This window comes from Streptopelia decaocto (genome assembly GCF_964273445.1).
Source record: "Streptopelia decaocto genome assembly, chromosome: 22".
In the NCBI taxonomy this organism is placed as follows: Eukaryota; Metazoa; Chordata; class Aves; order Columbiformes; family Columbidae; genus Streptopelia; species Streptopelia decaocto.
Genome location: NC_138677.1, coordinates 5758452 through 5776667, shown reverse-complemented (window position 1 = coordinate 5776667; position 18216 = coordinate 5758452). Strand labels below are relative to the sequence as shown.

Sequence of the window (18216 nt, the reverse complement as noted above, 5' to 3'; positions counted from 1 at the left end):
TCGCCATTGGCTGCGCTCGGCGTGACGTGCCGGGGCGGGGCCGCGCGGGCAGCAGGTTTCTCGTCACTCGGGCAGGACCGGCAGCGATCGCCGCCGGCACCGGGAGCCGCCGCCCCGCCCCGCCCGGGACCGCCGGTGAGCGCGGGGGGACGGGCCCGGAGGGTCGGGGCTGTGGGTTCCGGGGGACTCTGTCGGTGCTGGGCCCCGGGGCTGGTTGACACCGGGAAGCCCGTGTCAGGGCCGCGGGTGCGCAGCCCCCGGCGCCCCTCAGGGCTCGGTGCCGCGGCCTGAGGTGCCGCTGTCCCCGGGGCTGCCCGGGGGGGGCCGGTGGGGCGGCCCGGGGCGGGGGGGACTCGGCTCGGCTGCTCGCCCCGCGGTGCCTCAGCCCCCCCGGGAGCGGCTCCTGCAGCGCCCGCGGGGTGTCCGGTGTTCGGGGGCGGAGAGCGGCCCCCGGGTCTTTCCCGGGAGACTTTCCCGGGGGCCGGCACCGCGGACACCCGGCGGTTTCGCTTTTGCTGGGACGCGGCAGCTCGTTGCCTGTGCACGGAGCCCCCAGCAGCAGGTGAGGGCAGCGCTCCGTGCTCCCGGGGAGCGGTAATTAGGGAGGTACTAATTAACCTAATTCTCTGGTCTTACAGTAAACGGGATTTCTTTCCTTCCTGCAGTTCCCAGCAGGCACAGAGCAAGTTCTTGCTGGGCAGGGGCAGCTCCCGGGAGCTGGAGAGCTGTCAGAGTGCTGCTGTGGTCCTGGTGCGGAGCTGGGCCTGGTGGTGGCTGTGCTTACCCCGCAGCCTCCAGCAGAGCGCTCGAAGCCTAAATGGGCTTCTTGGAGAGGGAGAAGTGTCTGGACAGGCAGGGCCAGAGGAGCTGCTGCTTGGTCTGGTCTCAGTGAGGACTGGGGGTGGGATCCCATGCGGTCCGTGCAGTTTGGGGGGTTTAACCGTAGGACAGCCCTTGGGCCGCGGGTCCGAGGTTGCCCGAGCGAGGCTTTGGGACAGATGTTGATGCAGCCTGGAATTTCCACGCTGATGAAATAACTTACAACTGAGAGCCTGCCCGGCCCTGGGCAGACCGAGGCTCGCAGACCTGGTTGACACCTCTGGCAGAGCGGTGAGCTGGGGCTGCAGTGCTGTCCCAAGGTGGGGGTGACACCTGTGCCTGTTGGAGGGGCACAGCGGGCGCTGGGGAGCGTCGCCCCGCTCCAGAGAAGGTCCCGTCTGCATCTGTGGGACGCTGGCCCTGCCTGTGTGATGACCCCATTCCCACCTTGCAGGTGGTTGTTGTCACCGTCACTCCCCAGCGCAGCCTCATCTGCTGTTTCCCCGGATCTGTCTGGTGACAGGGACAGCAGGGGCATGTGGCGTCCTCCGCCCCACGGGGTTGAACATGTTACTGGCAGCTCCTGCAGCTGGAGTTGTGTTGGGATGGAGCCTGGGGAGCGGCTGAGCTGCGATGAGGAGCAGCCAGCGGGATGTGGGGCTGAGCAGGGAGTTCTGTGGCTTCGAGGTCACCCAGAGCCTCCCTCTGCCCTCTCACCTTCTCCTCTTTTTGCAAATCTCTGCATTGCTGGCATGTTTTTCACCTCCAGGGCTTGTTTTGAAAACAAGAAGCGGAGCCAAGTTCTCCTAATAGCCCATTCAAAACTCGTGCTTGCGTTTGCCTGGAGCAATTTCAGCCTGTGGATGGTTGTGTGGAAGCGGGGCAGCCTGGTACAGCTGTTGTTAGGAGAGCTGGGGCTCCCATGAAGTGTTGTCGATGGCGTCTGTCACGGGCCCGTGATGCTCCCACTGGTGATAACTCTGTTAATGTGACCTGAGCAACGTTAGCAGTAATGGAGCTTCCTGCTGCTCGTGGCACTGCAGGGATGGGGAATGTCATGGTCCTTCCAAGAGCCCTCTGGTGTTGCTCCCCGGAGTCATTGCTGCTCGTTGTGGGGGCACAGATGAGGAGTATTCCAGGAGCACCCCAGAAAGCAGCTGACGGCAGTTTGGGGGCTGCTTTCGTGGCAGGAGCCGCATTTTGAATAAGGCTGTTGGAGTGTACAGAGCTCACTCTTGTGCGCTGCCCTTGCCGTGGAGCTAAAGAAAGATGAACTTTACCTCTCGAGCTACTTTTAGCAGCTTCTGTCGGAGCTCTGGACAGCGTGTTTGCCGCTGGGCTTGCGTCACGTCGTTCTTGGCCCTGGCCACATCAGTTGCTCCCTGGCTCCGTTCCAGAGGCGGGAGGGGAGGCGAAACCGCAGGGACGGGCAAGCCCAGAAGAATCGGAAAGGTTCAACCCTCAGATCTCTAAACCTCAGCAAGGGAGGCTTCCCTGTGGCAGGGCTGGGCTGGGAGAGGCTCCTGCCTGGGGTTTTGGGGCTGAGAAGATCAGAGCTTTGCCAGCGCTGGTGACAGTGGCGGTGAGAGTGTCACAGGGACCCTTTCCCTCGGGGACGGTTGGTGCTTCAGGCTGCCTGGCTGCTTATCGTTGGTGCTGAAGGAGCAACGTCTCAGCCCTTTGGGAGGGAGAGGAGGCTTTTCCCAGCTAGTCCTGCCTTCCTCCATCCTCCCGACTCCGCCGAGGGACGGGTGGTCTCTGTCACAGATCCCCTCGATCGGGGCTGGGTACGCTCCTGTCACCTCTGCGGCAGAGCTGCCTCTGTTGGTGTGAGCCTGCATTCCAGCAAAACATATCTCAAGGCTCTTCCCTTCTCCCTGCTCTTGCGGTGGAGCATGGAGGGTTTTCCAGGCCAGGTTCTGGGTTTAAAAACTCGCTGTGATCTGCTGTTTCTGCCGAGAGATCCTCGAGGTGAGAACTGGAGGCAGCGGTGACACGGAGCAGAGAACGTGTCCAACCCTGGGGCTCGTTCCTCTGCTCGGCAGCGACTTCCTTGGCTGCCCCGGCTGTTTGCCTCTCCGGGAGCTGCCTGCGGTGGGAGCTGCTCGTGTTCTGCTGCCCGCTAGTTCTGTTTCTCAGGGATCGGTGCGGCTGTGCGCGGCGCTGGGGCCCCCGCGGGGCAGCGGCTTCCTGCGGCCGCCGAGCATGCGCTGCAGGGGCCGGGAGCACAGGCTGCCGCGGTGGCTCGTCCTGCGGCTGTTTGGGGCAGCGAGAAGTGGCCAATTCCCCTCCAAATGTTGCTGCTGGGGCTTTGCCTTTGACATTTCAGTGCTCTGCACCGTGAGGCTCTGGTACTGCCCTGAAATACCTGGGTTGTGTCTTTCTTGTGGAAGATCTTAGAATCATTTTGGTTGGAAAAGCCCCTCAAGCTCATCAAGTCCAACTGTTTCCCCACCCCTGGCACTGCCCCATGTCCTGAGAACCTCATCTCCATCTGTCCAGCCCTCCAGGGCTGGTGACTCCAGCACTGCCCTGGGCAGCCTGTTCCAATGCCCCACAGCCCTTTGGGGAAGAAATTGTTCCCAGATCCAACCTCAACCTCCCCTGGCGCAACTTGAGGCCGTTTCCTCTGCTCCTGGCGCTTGTTCCTGGGGAGCAGAGCCCGACCCCCCTGGCTCCAAGCTCCTTTCAGGCAGTTCAGAGATCAGAAGGTCTCCCCTCAGCTCCTGTTCTCCAGCTGAACCCCCCAGGTCCCTCAGCCGCTCCATCACCCTTGTGCTCCAGCCCCTCACCAGCTCCGTTCCCTTCTCTCCACTCGCTCCAGCACCTCAAGGAGTTTCTTGGTGTGAGGGGCCCAAAACTGCCCCCAGCATTTGAGGTTTGGCCTCCCCAGTGCCCAGCACAGGAGGACAATCGCTGCCATGGTCCTGCTGGCCACACCAGTGCTACCAGTTCCAAACAGGCTGCTGAAGTGCCCCCGTATGCTGGGCCACTGTCACGGTGCCACAATAGGAAATGCCGTGGGTAGAGTTCACTGGGATTCTGGTGGCTTGTAGGTGTTCAGCTCTTTCCCATGGCCCGTATCTGTTGTTTATTTCGCCCCAGAAGCGGCACCGCGCTGTTCACGCCTCCGAGAGCGAGCGAGAAGCGCTGTGAGCACCGCGCAGCTGCTGCGTGGGGGCAGAGCTGCCCACGCTGCTGCAGCCGGACAGACAGACAGACAGCAGCAAAGAGCCCAGTCCCCTGCACAACGGGGGCTCTGATGTGCTGCCCTGTTCTTCACCACAACCTGACGGCCCAGCCGTTTATGTTCGGCAGCCACAGAGAGCGAAAGCTCTGGGGTCGCAGTGACCCCGTCGCATCAAGCCACGGCGCTTACTCCGCGGTTGAAGGGGCGTCTCTTGTTTACAGGCTCCCGCACAGCCAGGGTCTCTCTGTCTTTTGTCCCTTTCACTGCTTGCTCCGTTGAAAACGGGCTCGGTTCACGTGGTCACCCCAGCCGATTGCACCAGAGGGTTGTTGTTCAAGGTGAATGTCTTTGGGGCTGTTCAATGCTGTGAAATTCTAAAGAACTCTTTAACCCTGTGTCAGGTGCCAGCGTCTGTCCCCCCACTGTGTGTCAGTCCATGGCAGGGTGTTCCCCCTTTCTCTTCTCTTACAAAACACATCCACAAAACCAGGGAAGGAGTCAGGTGCAGCGAACATCAGAAGAGCACGATCCTTCTTGTGCTTCTGGGAATCTGCACAAGCACCCAGCTCCCCAGCGAGGTCCAAAACGCCTGCCTGACGCGTGCCCAGGGAAGTCTTATTGCCGTTAAAGCCTCATCAATATCTGTCCTGCCTAATGAAATCCTGCCTGGCTCCTGCACGGAGCAGCTGCGCTCGCTGCAGCGCTGGGTGTGCTCCCGGTGTCTCTGCCGGCTCCCAGCCCATCCCGGAGCCCAGAGCAGAGCTGCTGACTCTTTGGAGGGGCGTAAATCCCACCTGGAGGGGCGTAAATCCCACCTGGAGGGGCGGCACAGCCTTTTCCTCCCCTCTGCGTCCTTGCTGAGCGAGGCTCTGCGCACCGGGTGCCGCTCTGTGCTGGCCACTTCTCACCCCTTGGCACCTCCTGGGGTGTTCGCTGTGATATTTTTGCCTTTGCTTTGCTCCGTGGGGCTGCCCCCCCACTGCGGTTTGCTCTGACCGTGCCCTGATCTGGGCCTGGGGCTCGTGGCCGGTGCCAGCCCCTTATCTGCATCCCCATGACCCAGCTGGCGCGTCCCTTGCTGCAGTGACCTTTGGGACGTGCAAACAGCTTTCCGCAGGGCGGTGACGTTTTGCTCTGTGCCTTCTCTTCCTGAGCGCAGCTCGCCGTCCCCTCCTTAGCCTGAGCTCCCTTTCCATCCATGCACGAGGCGCTAAGTCGAAAATTGCTCCTTCCTTGTTTCTGTTGTTTCCCGGCAGTCTCCGCCTTCTGCACTTACTGTAAGCTCTGCAGATCCTTCCCTGCCTCCCGGAGCGGACAGGCACGTGTGCCTGGAAGACGCTGGCACCAGATTAAAGCTGTGTACCTATCGCTGGTGACCTGCGTGCCCCAAATCCCTCTTTCCCCCCATGGCAAGAAGGTGGGAAAGCTTTGGGAAACGGCGCCTCTCTCCAGGAGAAAGCTTTGCGGAAGGCAGGCGGCTCCCATGCGGGGAAGCTCAGTGCTCACCAGGTTGAAGCTCAGCTCATAAAGCTGAGCCCAAAGCCACTTTCTGTGTGCTCAGGGAGCTCCTGCATGGGTCTGGGGGTTTTGGTGACATTAAGAGCTGCCTATGATGTAACTTTTACCCCTGGGCTGAACCTGCAGCATGAGGAACAGCATGAAGTGATGCTTTAGAGCTATGAAAATGAGGAGGGGTCTCCGAGTGGCCCTGGTTCTGGCCCCATCAGCCCCCCTGAAAGTGGGGCAGTGCTCAGGGCTTGGTCCCCGTGGGCTCTGGGTGCCAGCGGTGAGCAGGTTGTGTGTCTGTCCCGGCAGGTCTCCGGAGCTGCCCAGGATGGCGCAGTGGAACCAGCTGCAGCAGCTCGACACGCGGTACCTGGAGCAGCTCCACCAGCTCTACAGCGACAGCTTCCCCATGGAGCTGCGGCAGTTCCTGGCCCCATGGATTGAGAGCCAGGACTGGTAAGGGCTTTGGGAAACGCCAGCGCGGGGACTTCACTGCAGCAGGGCTGGAGGAGCTTTGCCGCTTTCCCTCGGCTCCTGGCGTGGCAGGATTTGTCCCTGAGGCTTGTGTGGGGCTCTGTGTGTGCTGTCAGACCCTGGGTTGGGAGAAGAGGGAGCTCCAAAGCAGAGATGTCCCCGTCCAGGGCTGACTTACACTGGCCTCTGTTGTAAACAAGGTTGAGTCATAGAATAGAACCACAGAATCACGGAATAGTTTGGGTTGGAGGGACCTTAATGCTCCCCCAGTGCCCCCCCTGCCATGACAGGGACATCATCACCAGCTCAGGGTGCTCAGAGCCCCGTCCAGCCTGGCCTGGGATGTCTCAGGGATGGTTCATCCACCACTTCTCTGGCCAACCTGGGCCAGGCTCTCACCACCCTCAGGGCAACAATTCCTTCCTTGTGCCCAGCCTGAATCTCTCTCCTTTAGTTTAAAACCATCACCCCTTGTCCTATCACAACAGGCCCTGCTCAAAAGTCTGTCCCCATCTTTCTTATCGGCCCCTTTAAAGCGCTGGAAGGCAAAGGCTTGCTCTGGCCCTGGCTCTGGAGCAGGTTGGGAAGATGCCGGGGTGTTTAATTGCACAGGGACGGTGCGTGTGCGCAGAGCCGCCCTGCGCTGTCCCCGGGCCGGGCACCCAGGGCTCTGCGCTCCTCCCGCAGGGCCTACGCTGCCAGCAAGGAGTCCCACGCCACGCTGGTGTTCCACAACCTGCTGGGAGAGATCGACCAGCAGTACAGCCGCTTCCTGCAGGAGTCCAATGTCTTGTACCAGCACAACCTGCGCCGCATCAAGCAGTTCCTGCAGGTGAGGGGGGAAGAGCTGGTCTGGTGTGGGGGAAGCCAGTGCCTCGGCACAGCTCAGGGCCCGCAGCCTTAAATGATGCGGAGATCCCGGGAGTTACGCTGTGCGTGCTCACCTTGGGGGTCTGAACCTTTTACAGAGCAGGTACTTGGAGAAGCCGATGGAAATAGCCCGCATCGTGGCTCGCTGCCTGTGGGAAGAGTCGCGGCTCCTCCAGACGGCTGCTACCGCAGCCCAGGTCAGTGCCTGGGGTGTCTTGGGGCCACCGTCCTGTACTTGATGGTGTCAGGAAGCTCCAGCACAGAGCTCCCCACTTGCTCTGTTTGGTTCCAGTAGCTGTTTTGTGCTGGGGGATGCTCCGGCTGTGGAGCTGAGCGCTTCTGCTTGCCTGGGCACTCCCCGCCCGGGGTGGCTGTTTGCTTTGTGCGTCTGTCTGTCCTCTCACCTGGGACGTGTCCCCCACCCTGCACCGTACTGTGCAGCCCTGGAGCTGATGCTGCACCGAGCAGCCGGGCGCTCTGGCTTCTCTTAGTGAGGGGGTGAAGTCCCTTCCTGCAAAACCTCCTCGGGCTGTGTGGGGGAGCGTCCCTGGGTCGTGGCTCCGACCTAATGACCTCCTTGTCCCCCCTGCAGCAAGGGGGACAGGCAACACATCCAACAGCAGCTGTGGTGACGGAAAAGCAACAGATGCTGGAGCAGCATCTGCAGGATGTGAGGAAGAGGGTGCAGGTACGTGTGTGCTGCACGGGCACCTTCTCTGTTCCCCACCTCAGTGCTTTAGTGCTTTGAATAATTCCACATCTCCTGCCTTGCAGGATCTGGAGCAGAAGATGAAAGTGGTTGAGAATCTCCAGGATGACTTTGATTTTAACTACAAGACTTTGAAAAGCCAAGGAGGTAATGGAAACTCATTAGCAGCTGGCAAACCAAAGTGTGTTCCTGCAAGGAATCTTGCTGGAGGGCACGTTCCAGCCCGCCCGGTGCCTCCTCTCCGAGCAAGAAGGGTGGCTTAGGCTCAGGGCTTTTGCATGGCAATTAGAGAAACCTCGTCTTTTGTTTCTTCAACCAACACGGCCTCCAGGGGAGCTGACCCGGAGCTCTGCCTGGGAGCAGAGAGGTGGCATCTGGAGGTGACAGTGGAAAGCCAGCAAGTTGCTTGGAAGCTGTGTGAGATGCTTAGCTATCCATGGCTTTCTAGGGCCCCTGTTGCTTTGCAGTGGAAGTTTTTTGTGTGATGCTTGGGAAGGCAGAAGAGTCCATGTGCTTGGCTGAAGCTTTTTTCCCCTCTCTGCACAGACATGCAGGATCTGAATGGAAACAACCAGTCAGTGACCCGGCAGAAAATGCAGCAGCTGGAGCAGATGCTGACGGCGCTGGACCAAATGCGAAGGGTACGTCGTGCAGCTGGTTCTCCAGATCCCCTGGGGTGCAGCGCTGCCCTTTTTCTGGGGTAAAAATTTGGTGTTTCTTTGTGGCCAAAACTGAGGGCAGTGCTGGGAACGCAGCCCTGGGTGACTCCTGTCTGGTCTCTGAATGTGAATCTTGCAGATCTTGGAAGGATCAGAGGGTGGTGAAGGTTCTGCTGTCTCTTTTGGCAGGGGATTGTGAGCGAGCTGGCTGGGCTGCTCTCAGCCATGGAGTACGTGCAGAAGATGCTGGCAGACGAGGAGCTGGCGGACTGGAAGAGACGGCAACAGATCGCCTGCATTGGCGGCCCACCCAATATCTGCTTAGACCGGCTGGAGAACTGGTAGGAGCTGGTTGGGGGTGAATCAGTCACTGGAGAGGTGGAATTCAAACACCTGCAGTGAAATGAGCTCTTGGCCTCTGGAAGGACAGGGAATTACTGGAGAGAGTCCAGTGGAGGGACACAAAGGTGCTGAGGGGTCTGGTGAGAAAAGGCTGAGAGAGCTGGGGCTGTTGAGCTGGGGAAGAGAAGCTGAGAGGGATCTGATCAATGGATCAATATCTCAGGGTGGGTGTCAGAGAACAGACCAGACTCTGTTCAGTGGTGCCCAACGCCAGGGTGAGGGGCAACGGGCACAGACTGGAACACAGGAGGCTCCATCTGAACACGAGGAGAAACTTCTTCCCTTTGCGGTGCCAGAGCCTGGCCCAGGCTGCCCAGAGCGGGTGTGGAGTCTCCTTCTCTGAGACATTCAAACCCCTGGGATCCTGTGTGATCTGCTCTGTGACCCCAGGTGGGGCTGGGGATCTACAGGGGTCCCTGCAACCCAACCACCCTGTGATTCTGTGAAATATCCTTGCAAAATGGCTTTTCTTATGCCCAGACGTGTAGATATAATCCACTAGTCAGACTGATCCTCCATAGCGGGTGCCAGTGCTGGGATGGTCAGCCCCAGCCTGGCTGATTTTAAGGCTGCTGTGGAAGGTCTTGGTGTGTCTCTGCACAACTTGGGCACCTGCAGGTTTCTTTTCTAATGCAGCCCTAGAAAAATGCCCTGAGCCGGGAGCTACAGACTGGCTCTCGATATGTGTTCTCGATATGGAGAACTTCTTCCCCCGCATGAGAGAGGATAAAGGAGCGCTTTGCAGGCTGGGACTGTGCGGGACTCGGCAGCCGGAGCTGACACCGGTTCTTCCTGCTCCCCTAGGATAACCTCTCTTGCCGAATCGCAGCTACAGACCCGGCAGCAGATCAAGAAATTGGAAGAACTGCAGCAAAAAGTGTCCTACAAGGGCGACCCCATTGTCCAACACCGGCCCATGCTGGAGGAGCGGATCGTGGAGCTGTTCAGGAACCTGATGAAGAGGTGCTGAGGGGGCTCTGGGCTGTCCCCTGTCACCGGCAGTGGCCGGGGGGTTGTGCAGGGCTGGGCCTGGGATTTGACTATGTTTTCTGCCTTTCCCCGCAGCGCTTTTGTGGTGGAGAGGCAGCCCTGCATGCCCATGCACCCCGACCGGCCCCTGGTCATCAAAACCGGTGTGCAGTTCACCACCAAAGTCAGGTGCGTCGCAGGTCCCTGCGATCCCGCTGTGGTTTAAAAAACACAGAGATAAGGTTCTCAGGGACAGGGGTCAGTGCCAGGGTTGGGTTAATGGTTGGACTTGATGAGCTCGAGGGTCTTTTCCAACCAGAATGATTCAATGAAGGAGTGAGTCAGTGCGGGGCTTGGCCGCGTTCCTGGAGGCAGCCGGGGTTCTGGTAAATCCCGCTGCGGGGGCGGGCGGCAGAAGCATCAGCGTGTCCCTGGCCGGCTGCCTCTCAGCTGTCCCGCGTTCCCTGCCAGGCGCTGCGGAGAGCGGCTGCTCCAACACCAGGCTCTGCCTGGAGCTTCTTCACCAGCTCCCAGCTGTGTGCCCGTTGTCCCCATGGCATGTGGCAGCAGCTGGGAGCGTGGAAGGTGTTTGTTCAGAGCAGATGTCTGTGTGGTTTGGGCAGCCAAGTGAGGCTGTCCCAGGGGTCTCAAGGGAGCAGCAGTGCTGGGGACAGGTGTTGGGGGTGACATGTCACAGCCTGGCGTGCAGAGGGGCTCAGGGGTGCTGGAGGAGCTGGGCGATGAACCATAGTGCTGCTTTCTGGGGGGCACACACGACACTGCTCTGCATCCAGCTGTTCTGCAGTCTGTGCCAGATGTTGCGTCAATCTGGAGTTGTTCGGGTGTGCAGGATGTTCACGCTCACGCTCTGCTGACTCCTTGCAGGTTGTTGGTCAAGTTTCCAGAGCTGAATTATCAGCTGAAAATTAAAGTCTGCATTGACAAGTGAGTTCTGTGCTCCGAGCTGGGGTGGGGTTACTGGAGCGGGGGGTTGTTCAGGCTCCATCCCTGCACCAAGGGCCAGTGTCGCCCATGGTAGAAAGGTGACAAACCACAAGGGTTTGTTCCCATGTGGAGGGACAGCCTGGGGGGCTGTGGGACTCAATGTCCAGCCTGTCTGCATCAGGGTGGCAAGGCCATGGCCATGACCAGTGTCCATCTCCTCTTTCCTAGGGACTCTGGGGATGTTGCAGCACTTCGGGGGTAAGTGCAATGTTTTGGTTTTAGTTTTGTTTTTATTTCCTCTCACTTCTGCTTTTAACCCTGGCAAAAGTCCTACTGCACGTTTGCTCTGAGGGCCCTGTCAGCCACGCCGCGCCTTTCCTCTTTCCAGGTCGCGGAAGTTTAACATCCTGGGGACGAACACGAAGGTCATGAACATGGAAGAGTCCAACAACGGGAGCCTCTCAGCGGAGTTCAAGCACCTGGTAGGTACCGCGAGCTCTGGGCTGCTCCTGTCGATGCCGTGCGTCGCAGTGTTGCTGCAGCCTGTTCCTTCTCTCGGCAGACCCTGCGGGAGCAGCGCTGCGGTAATGGAGGCAGAGCCAACTGTGATGTAAGTGCTGGGTGTGAGAGCCCTTTGCTGGCAGCTCTGCCCCTTGTCCTGCTCCTTGTTGAGCAGCTGAACCACAGCGGGGGAAACAGGAGCCGTGTCCTGGGAGGGACCAGCCCTTTCCACCTGCACCTGAGCAGCAGCGCTGGGCCTAATCATAGAATCATTTGGGTTGGAAAAACCCCTCAAGCTCATCGAGTCCAACTGTTCCCCCACCCCTGTCCCTGCCCCATGTCCCTGAGAACCTCATGTCCGTCTGTCCAACCGTCCAGGGCTGGTGACTCCAGCACTGCCCTGGGCAGCCTGTTCCAATGCCCCACAGCCTTTTGGGGAAGAAATTGTTCCCCAGATCCAACCTCAATCTGCCCTGGCTGTGTGTCAGGCTGAGAGCAGGTGTCTCCTACGTGCTTATCACATCCTCTTCCATCCTAGGCCTCGCTGATAGTCACCGAGGAGCTGCATCTCATCACCTTTGAGACAGAGGTGTATCACCAGGGGCTGAAGATTGACCTGGAGGTGAGCTGTGGGATTCTGCCTCTTGTTGCTGTGGGTCAGGGTGCGGAGGAGCCCTGGGAGATGTCACGTCCTGTCTTTGCAGACGCACTCGCTGCCTGTGGTGGTCATCTCCAACATCTGCCAGATGCCCAACGCCTGGGCGTCCATCCTGTGGTACAACATGCTGACCAACAACCCCAAGGTAGAGCCCGGCTGGCAGAGCAGCACTGCAGGCTTTGGGACCAGAGTGTGGCTGCACCTGGTCCTGTTTCTGTCTCGTGTCTTGCTCAGGGTTGTGTTTTCTCTTGTGCAGAACGTGAACTTCTTCACCAAGCCCCCCATTGGGACCTGGGACCAGGTGGCAGAGGTGCTGAGCTGGCAGTTCTCCTCCACCACGAAACGTGGCCTCAGCATCGAGCAGCTGACAACGCTGGCAGAAAAACTTCTGGGTAAGGCAGCAGGGGTGTCCTGGCTCTCCCTGCTGTCCCTGGGGCTGTTCCCCACCAGTGGTGTCTTTGGAAGAACATCTCTATCTCAGTGTTGACACTCCTGTTCTTCTCCGCCAGGGCCTGGTGTGAATTACTCCGGCTGTCAGATCACTTGGGCCAAGTTCTGCAAGGTAGAGCTCCCTCTCTTCCCTGAGTGCTTTCCCTTGGCTGTTCCCTTCTTCCAAACCACGCTCACAGCTTCTCTGCCCTCTTCTTCAGGAGAACATGGCTGGCAAAGGCTTCTCTTTCTGGGTCTGGCTGGACAACATCATTGACCTGGTGAAAAAGTACATCCTGGCGCTGTGGAACGAAGGGTGAGCCTTGGCCAGTGCCGGTCTGGAGACCTGTGGTTGGGCTGGGCCCTGGGAGGGGTCCCATAAACCCTGTCCTGATGCCTTGTCTGGGTGCAGGTGGGCTCTTCCAGGATGCTTTTTCTGTCCAGGCTCTGTTGGCTGGTTCAGAGTGCAAACCCACTTGGGAATCCCTAAAATGTTGGTGCCCAGGTCCGGGTGTTGCCTGATGCTGGCAGAGTTCATGTCCTGGAACAGCCACCCTGGCATCCTGTCCCACTTGCTCTCCTCTCTTCTGACACCCAGGTACATCATGGGGTTCATCAGCAAGGAGCGGGAACGAGCCATCCTGAGCACCAAACCACCGGGAACCTTCCTGCTGCGCTTCAGTGAGAGCAGCAAGGAGGGCGGCATCACCTTCACGTGGGTGGAGAAGGACATTAGTGGTATGTTGCTTTCCCCACGGGTGCGGTGCCTCGCTCAGCCGGCGTTCCTGGCTCCGAAGGGGGCTTGAAACCCCGTGATGAGACGTTTCACAGAATGCCAGGGTGTTCTGGGGTTGCAGGGACCCCTGTAGATCCCCAGCCCCACCTGCTCACGCAGGGTCACAGAGCAGATTACACAGGATCCCAGGGGTTTGAATGTCCCAGAGAAGGAGACTCCACACCCGCTCTGGGCAGCCTGGGCCAGGCTCTGGCACCGCAAAGGGAAGAAGTTTCTCCTCGTGTTCAGATGGAGCCTCCTGTGTTTGTCTGTGCCCGCTGCCCCTCACCCTGGCGCTGGGCACCACTGAACAGAGTCTGGTCCATCCTCTGACACCCACCCTGAGATATTGATCACACTGATCAGATCCCTCTCAGCTTCTCTTCTCCAGCTGAGCAGCCCCAGCTCTCTCAGCCTTTCCTCATCACAAAGATCATCCAGACCTCTCAGCATCTTTGTCCTTGTCCTGACAAGCCCCCTCCCTGGGTTAGATCTTTGAGCCTGGGTGCCCTTTGCTGGTCTCTGCCTCCTGGGTGCCCCTGCCCATGTGCTGCAGTTTTCTGTGGCCTTGAAGCCACCTGCCCGGTCCCTGTCCTGCCCCACAGTCTGTGGGGTTCCTGCTGGGGCTGATCCCAGCACCAGGCCTCGTCCCTGCTGCTCCGCGCGTGTTTGAGGAACGCAGGTGTCTTCCCTGTGTGAAATTCTCCTTGTACAGGGAAGACCCAGATCCAGTCTGTGGAACCTTACACCAAGCAGCAGCTGAACAACATGTCATTCGCCGAGATCATCATGGGCTACAAAATCATGGATGCCACCAACATCCTGGTGTCCCCCCTGGTGTACCTGTACCCGGACATCCCCAAGGAGGAGGCGTTTGGGAAGTACTGCCGCTCCGAGAGCCAGGAGCACTCGGAAGCCACCGACTCAGGTAGTTGTTGACTTTCTGCGCTCCCATGTGGCGGGTGGCTCCAGGGACAGTTCTGGTGGCAGAGCTGTCACCGGCTGGGATCCTGTGTCCCCAGAGGGCACAGCCGCAGCGTGGGACCAGCGGGGGGTCCCCGGGTGGGCGCTGGGGACAGCAGCGTTCCTCCTCCGGTGACGAGGCTGCTCGTTCCTCTGCAGGTGCTGCTCCATATCTGAAGACCAAGTTCATCTGTGTCACCCCGTGAGTGTTTCTGGGGTGTCTGTGAGCATTGTGGGGGGGGAATTTGTGTGCTCAGCCTCATCTGAGCGCGGGGGGTTCCTTCCCGGTGCCGTGAGGCTCCCGGTGCGGGCCGGGGGGGCGGCAGGGGCTGAGCCAGGCGCTGGGTCACTGCCCAACCCGCCGGCCCCGGCTTCCCCTCCCGCGGCCCCTTTCCTCTGGAGAGCATGGGAGCGGCTGTGCCGAGCCCTGGGGCCCGGCGGGGGGAAGAGGGGGTGTCGGAGAGCCCAGGCCAGGCCCTGATCCCGAGCTCTCTGTGCTCTTCTTCTCCCCTTCCTCCCTCTGACAGCACCTCCTTCAGCAACACCATCGACCTGCCCATGTCCCCGCGCACCCTGGACTCGCTCATGCAGTTTGGCAACAGCAGCGAGGGAGCGGAGGCCAACGCCGGGGGGCAGTTTGGTGAGTCTGGGGGGGACGCAGCACCCGGGGGGGCTCCTGGCTGTGGCCGCACACGGGCCCCGTAACCCCCGGCCGTGTCTCCCTGCAGAGTCGCTGACGTTTGACATGGAGATGACCCCCGAGTGCGCTTCTTCACCCATGTGAGCTGCTACCCCGGCGCTCACAGGGCCCCCCCAGGACTCGGAGTTCCCACTTCCACTGACCCCCCCAGTCTCACCCTGCTCGGTCACGGCTGTTCTGGCTGTTCCTCGGGAGGAGCTGGGGACTGAGGTCCTTGTCACCAATTCCTTGTTTGACCCAGACGTCTCTTTGTGGGGGAGGGGGGACTGAACCTTTTTCTATTTCCTTCCATAACAGATTTTTATGATTATTTTGCTCATTCAAGTGCCTATTAGCCTCCGATCGTTGTTACAAATGCTTCTGCAGCCCCAGCCCCGCTGTCAAAAGCTGTTTTTCTGACTGCCAGAGTCCAAAAGCTCTTGAAGATCTTAGGAGCCTGGATTCACCTCCAGGCTCCGAGAGGGGATCGGCCGGTCCTGCCCTCCCCACAGGTCACCCGCTGCGGTGGGGTCGGTCCCTGCAGCCTCCCAAAGCTCATGGAGGCCTCTCCTCTGCGCACTTTTGTCCCCAAATTTGGTGAGGAGAACCAGCACGGGGCTCGGAGCTTCTGCTGGTCACAGGGAGTTTTGGTGGCCACCCTGTGTTTGCCACCGACTTCCTGCTCCGGGCACCGGGATCCGGCTGGCGCCAGCAGCCCCGCTGCTGCTGCCGGGACAACTGGTTTCCCCGCAGCGCAGAGGCTGCCCTGGGGCAGGGACGTGTCCCAACACCAGCGCGGGCTTGTGAACATGCAGCGTGTGCACCCGGGGTCTGTTTTTGGGACCTGGGTGTGAACACAGAGGCTGCTCTGAGCGCGGCTCTCGCCGTGGCCGCATCGCAGCTGTGTTCCCCTTGCTGTGCCCAATTAGAGCCGCTGGACCACCGGGGGAGGGTGGGGGCTGCAGGATCCAACCTGACCAGCGGTGGGTGGCCTGGCCTGGCCCTTTCCCTCCCCTGGGGCTTCTGATGTCCCGGGCAGTGGGTTTGCAGCTTCTTGGGGGCTTCATGTGGCATTTTTGTTGAAGGTCGGTCGTCGTTGTTAAGGTAGGAGGTGGCAAGAGTTGAAGGGAGCAGGATGGATGTAGAGAGAGGGCGTTACGAAGGGCAAGTTTCCTTGCTCGGGGGGTCGAGGAAAGGTGGATGCTGTGCTGGCCGGTGCTCGTGGGTCTGTATTTACCCTCCTGCCCTTTCCGCGCCGTGGGTGTGCGCAGGACAGGGCCAGGCAGGGCGGACAGGGTGGCCCTGGGAAGCTGGGATGTGCTCAGAGGGGCTGGGGACCGTGCCCCTCGCTCGCCCCGGGCAGCCCCTTCCAGCTGCAGCCGCCGCAGCCCCGGGCAACATTCGATACTGTAAAAAAGTTTTATTTTTTTGTATATTTTATTGCTGTATCTACAGGCTTTAAACTTTCTCCGAAATAAAGGCTCTGAAGCGACGTGGCTCTCGGGGTGTGAGTTCAGCTCTGTGCCTGCGCCGCCTGCCTTCACCCCGCTCCGGGAAACCGGGGCCTCTTGCAGCGAAACGCCGGCCCTGACGCCAGAGCTGCGGTTTGCGCGGCGGGAACCAGCCGCCCCCCCGCTGCCTGCGCCGCTGCCTGCGCCGCTGCCTGCGCCGCTGCCTGCGCCGCTGCCTGCGCCGCTGCCCGGCGCGCGTGGGCTGCCCGCGTTATCGGGGCGGGCAGGGCTGTTCCCCGGGGAAGCGGGGGGTGTATCACCCCACCACAGCCCAGGGCTGTTTTTTTGGCAGCGCCTGGGTCTCCTCTGCTTGTGTGAAGGAAACTCCGGTGCCAGCGTGGGAGGACGTGGCGCTGCCCGGGGCTCCGCTCCCTGTGCTGGTGACACCCGGGGCTGAACCGGGACCCCTGCGGGGGACTCTTGGGGCGCTCCGGGTGGAGGTGACTGTGTCCTGTCCCTCGGTTGTGGCCCTGGGGTGGCTGCGGGGGGACCTGCTGCGGTCACATTTGCAGCCTGGGGCTGTCCTGCCCTCTCGTGGGGACACACGAGCTGGCACTGTCCCCGGCAGGGACAGACCCTCTGCAGCCCCCAGACTCTCTCCTCGCTGCTGCCCTGGGGCTGAGGGGCCCCAGCTTTGCTGGGGTGTGTGTCTGTCCGTCTGTGTCTGTCCATCTGGGTGCAGCTGCCTGTACAGCACCAGGCTCCGCACCCCCAGCCTTTGCGGAGCAGCAGGATCATGGCAGGCCAGGAGCGAGGGAGATTATTGCTCTGTCAGGGCAGGATTAGCAGGGGGATTTCTTTTTTTCATGCAGGTCACGGTCGATCAATCCCCCGCAGCCCCTGTGGGACCGGCTGAGCTGGTTTGAGGTGCTGGAGATGGCCCCGAAGCCTCCGGTGCCCTCCCCAACCCCTGGAACATCCTGCTGGGCGTTGAGCAGAGCGCTGAGGCCGTTGTGTGTCCCTGCTCGGGGAACCAGCCTTTCCCCCCCCCCACCCTCCATGTCACCGTCAAACCAAACCAGGGCTCTACACGCAGCCACCAAACCTCTTGCTGTCCCCAAGTGATCGTGATCCTGCTCCCCCACACGGGGACCAGCGCAGCCCCAGGGGCCCCCTCCCCTTCCCCACCAGTTCCCAGCTGCAGGATGGGGTGGAAAACCCCCAGAACAAGGAATTTTCTCACCGATATGCAAACCCTGGGGTTACCGCAGCCGTTTGCTGTTGGGAACGCGGCGTCCCCTCCCGTGCTCCTGCCGATAAGTCGTTTCTTATCTCCCTGCACCCACATGCCCGGCTGCATCCCTGTCAGAACCTGTCCCGCTCCCCGGGGTTACCGGGGCGGGCTGGCCCTTCGTTAACGGGGTTAATTGGCCACCGCTCTGATCTCGGGGGTTCTCCCGGTTTTGGGCGCTGCAGCGGCAGCCGGGCTGGGGGAACGGGGTTGTTTGTGGCTGCGAAAAGAGGTCATGGGGGTGGCTTTGCCCCCTCCGGGGCAGCGCGGCGGGGAGGGAGCGCGGCCGCCGTCTGAGCCAAACGTGCCGAGGGATTAGGGGTTTCCAGAGGCGGATAAGCCGCTTGGGACGCAGATGCTTGCGTGACGGGAACGGGAGCGGGGCAGCCCCGTGGGGACCGGCAGCCACCTGCCAGGGCAGCGGGGGGGGCAGCGCGGGGTCCCTCCTGGTCTCCCTTCTTTTACTCATTTCTTTAATTCCAACTCAAATGTGGGTGAATGTAGCAGTTTCACTTACAATGAAGTTCATACTAATGAACGTACTTGCTTCTAAATGTTCTTGGCATCGTGAATTAAAAGTGATTTAAATATTCTGCGTAACAGGGCCTCTAAAATTTCACGCTAGCAGACATGCTGGCATTGGACTTAAATTTGTGGGGAATGTTATTAAAAGCTTTCCAGGCAAAAGCCACCATTTTCTGTTGAGATGAGGCATCGTCATTCTAGCAGCTGGATATTGAGATTGTTAATGGACTCAATGATCTTAAAGGACTTTTCTAACCCAAACGATGCTACGGGATGAACCTGCAGACGCAGATTAGAGGGGCCAGGGCGCAGTCGTGATCACGGCCCCAATCTCTGGGGCCAAGCAGCTGAACTAGAGGTGATGTGAGGGGGGTGGGAGACAGAACCCCCCCAGGGGACAT

General features: G+C 60.2%; 1 protein-coding gene across 2 annotated transcripts; it reads left to right on the top strand.

The window, feature by feature from the left end:
- The first annotated feature begins 13 nt into the window (after positions 1-13).
- STAT3 (signal transducer and activator of transcription 3) lies at positions 14-16040 on the top strand. Of its 2 annotated transcripts, none has more exons than XM_082071165.1 (24): positions 14-135; positions 5825-5971; positions 6677-6821; positions 6958-7056; positions 7452-7547; positions 7634-7715; positions 8115-8209; positions 8417-8568; positions 9434-9592; positions 9695-9787; positions 10484-10543; positions 10772-10801; positions 10932-11025; positions 11106-11153; positions 11583-11666; positions 11749-11847; positions 11959-12094; positions 12212-12264; positions 12353-12447; positions 12730-12869; positions 13622-13834; positions 14029-14071; positions 14397-14509; positions 14598-16040. In XM_082071165.1, the coding sequence occupies exons 2-24, from the start codon at positions 5844-5846 to the stop codon at positions 14651-14653; spliced, it is 2313 nt and encodes a 770-aa protein (XP_081927291.1). In that variant the 5' UTR covers positions 14-135; positions 5825-5843; the 3' UTR covers positions 14654-16040. The 2 variants fall into 2 exon arrangements, with proteins under 2 accessions (XP_081927291.1, XP_081927290.1); XM_082071164.1 differs by having other exon boundaries at positions 13622-13837.
- Positions 16041-18216: the final 2176 nt, after the last annotated feature.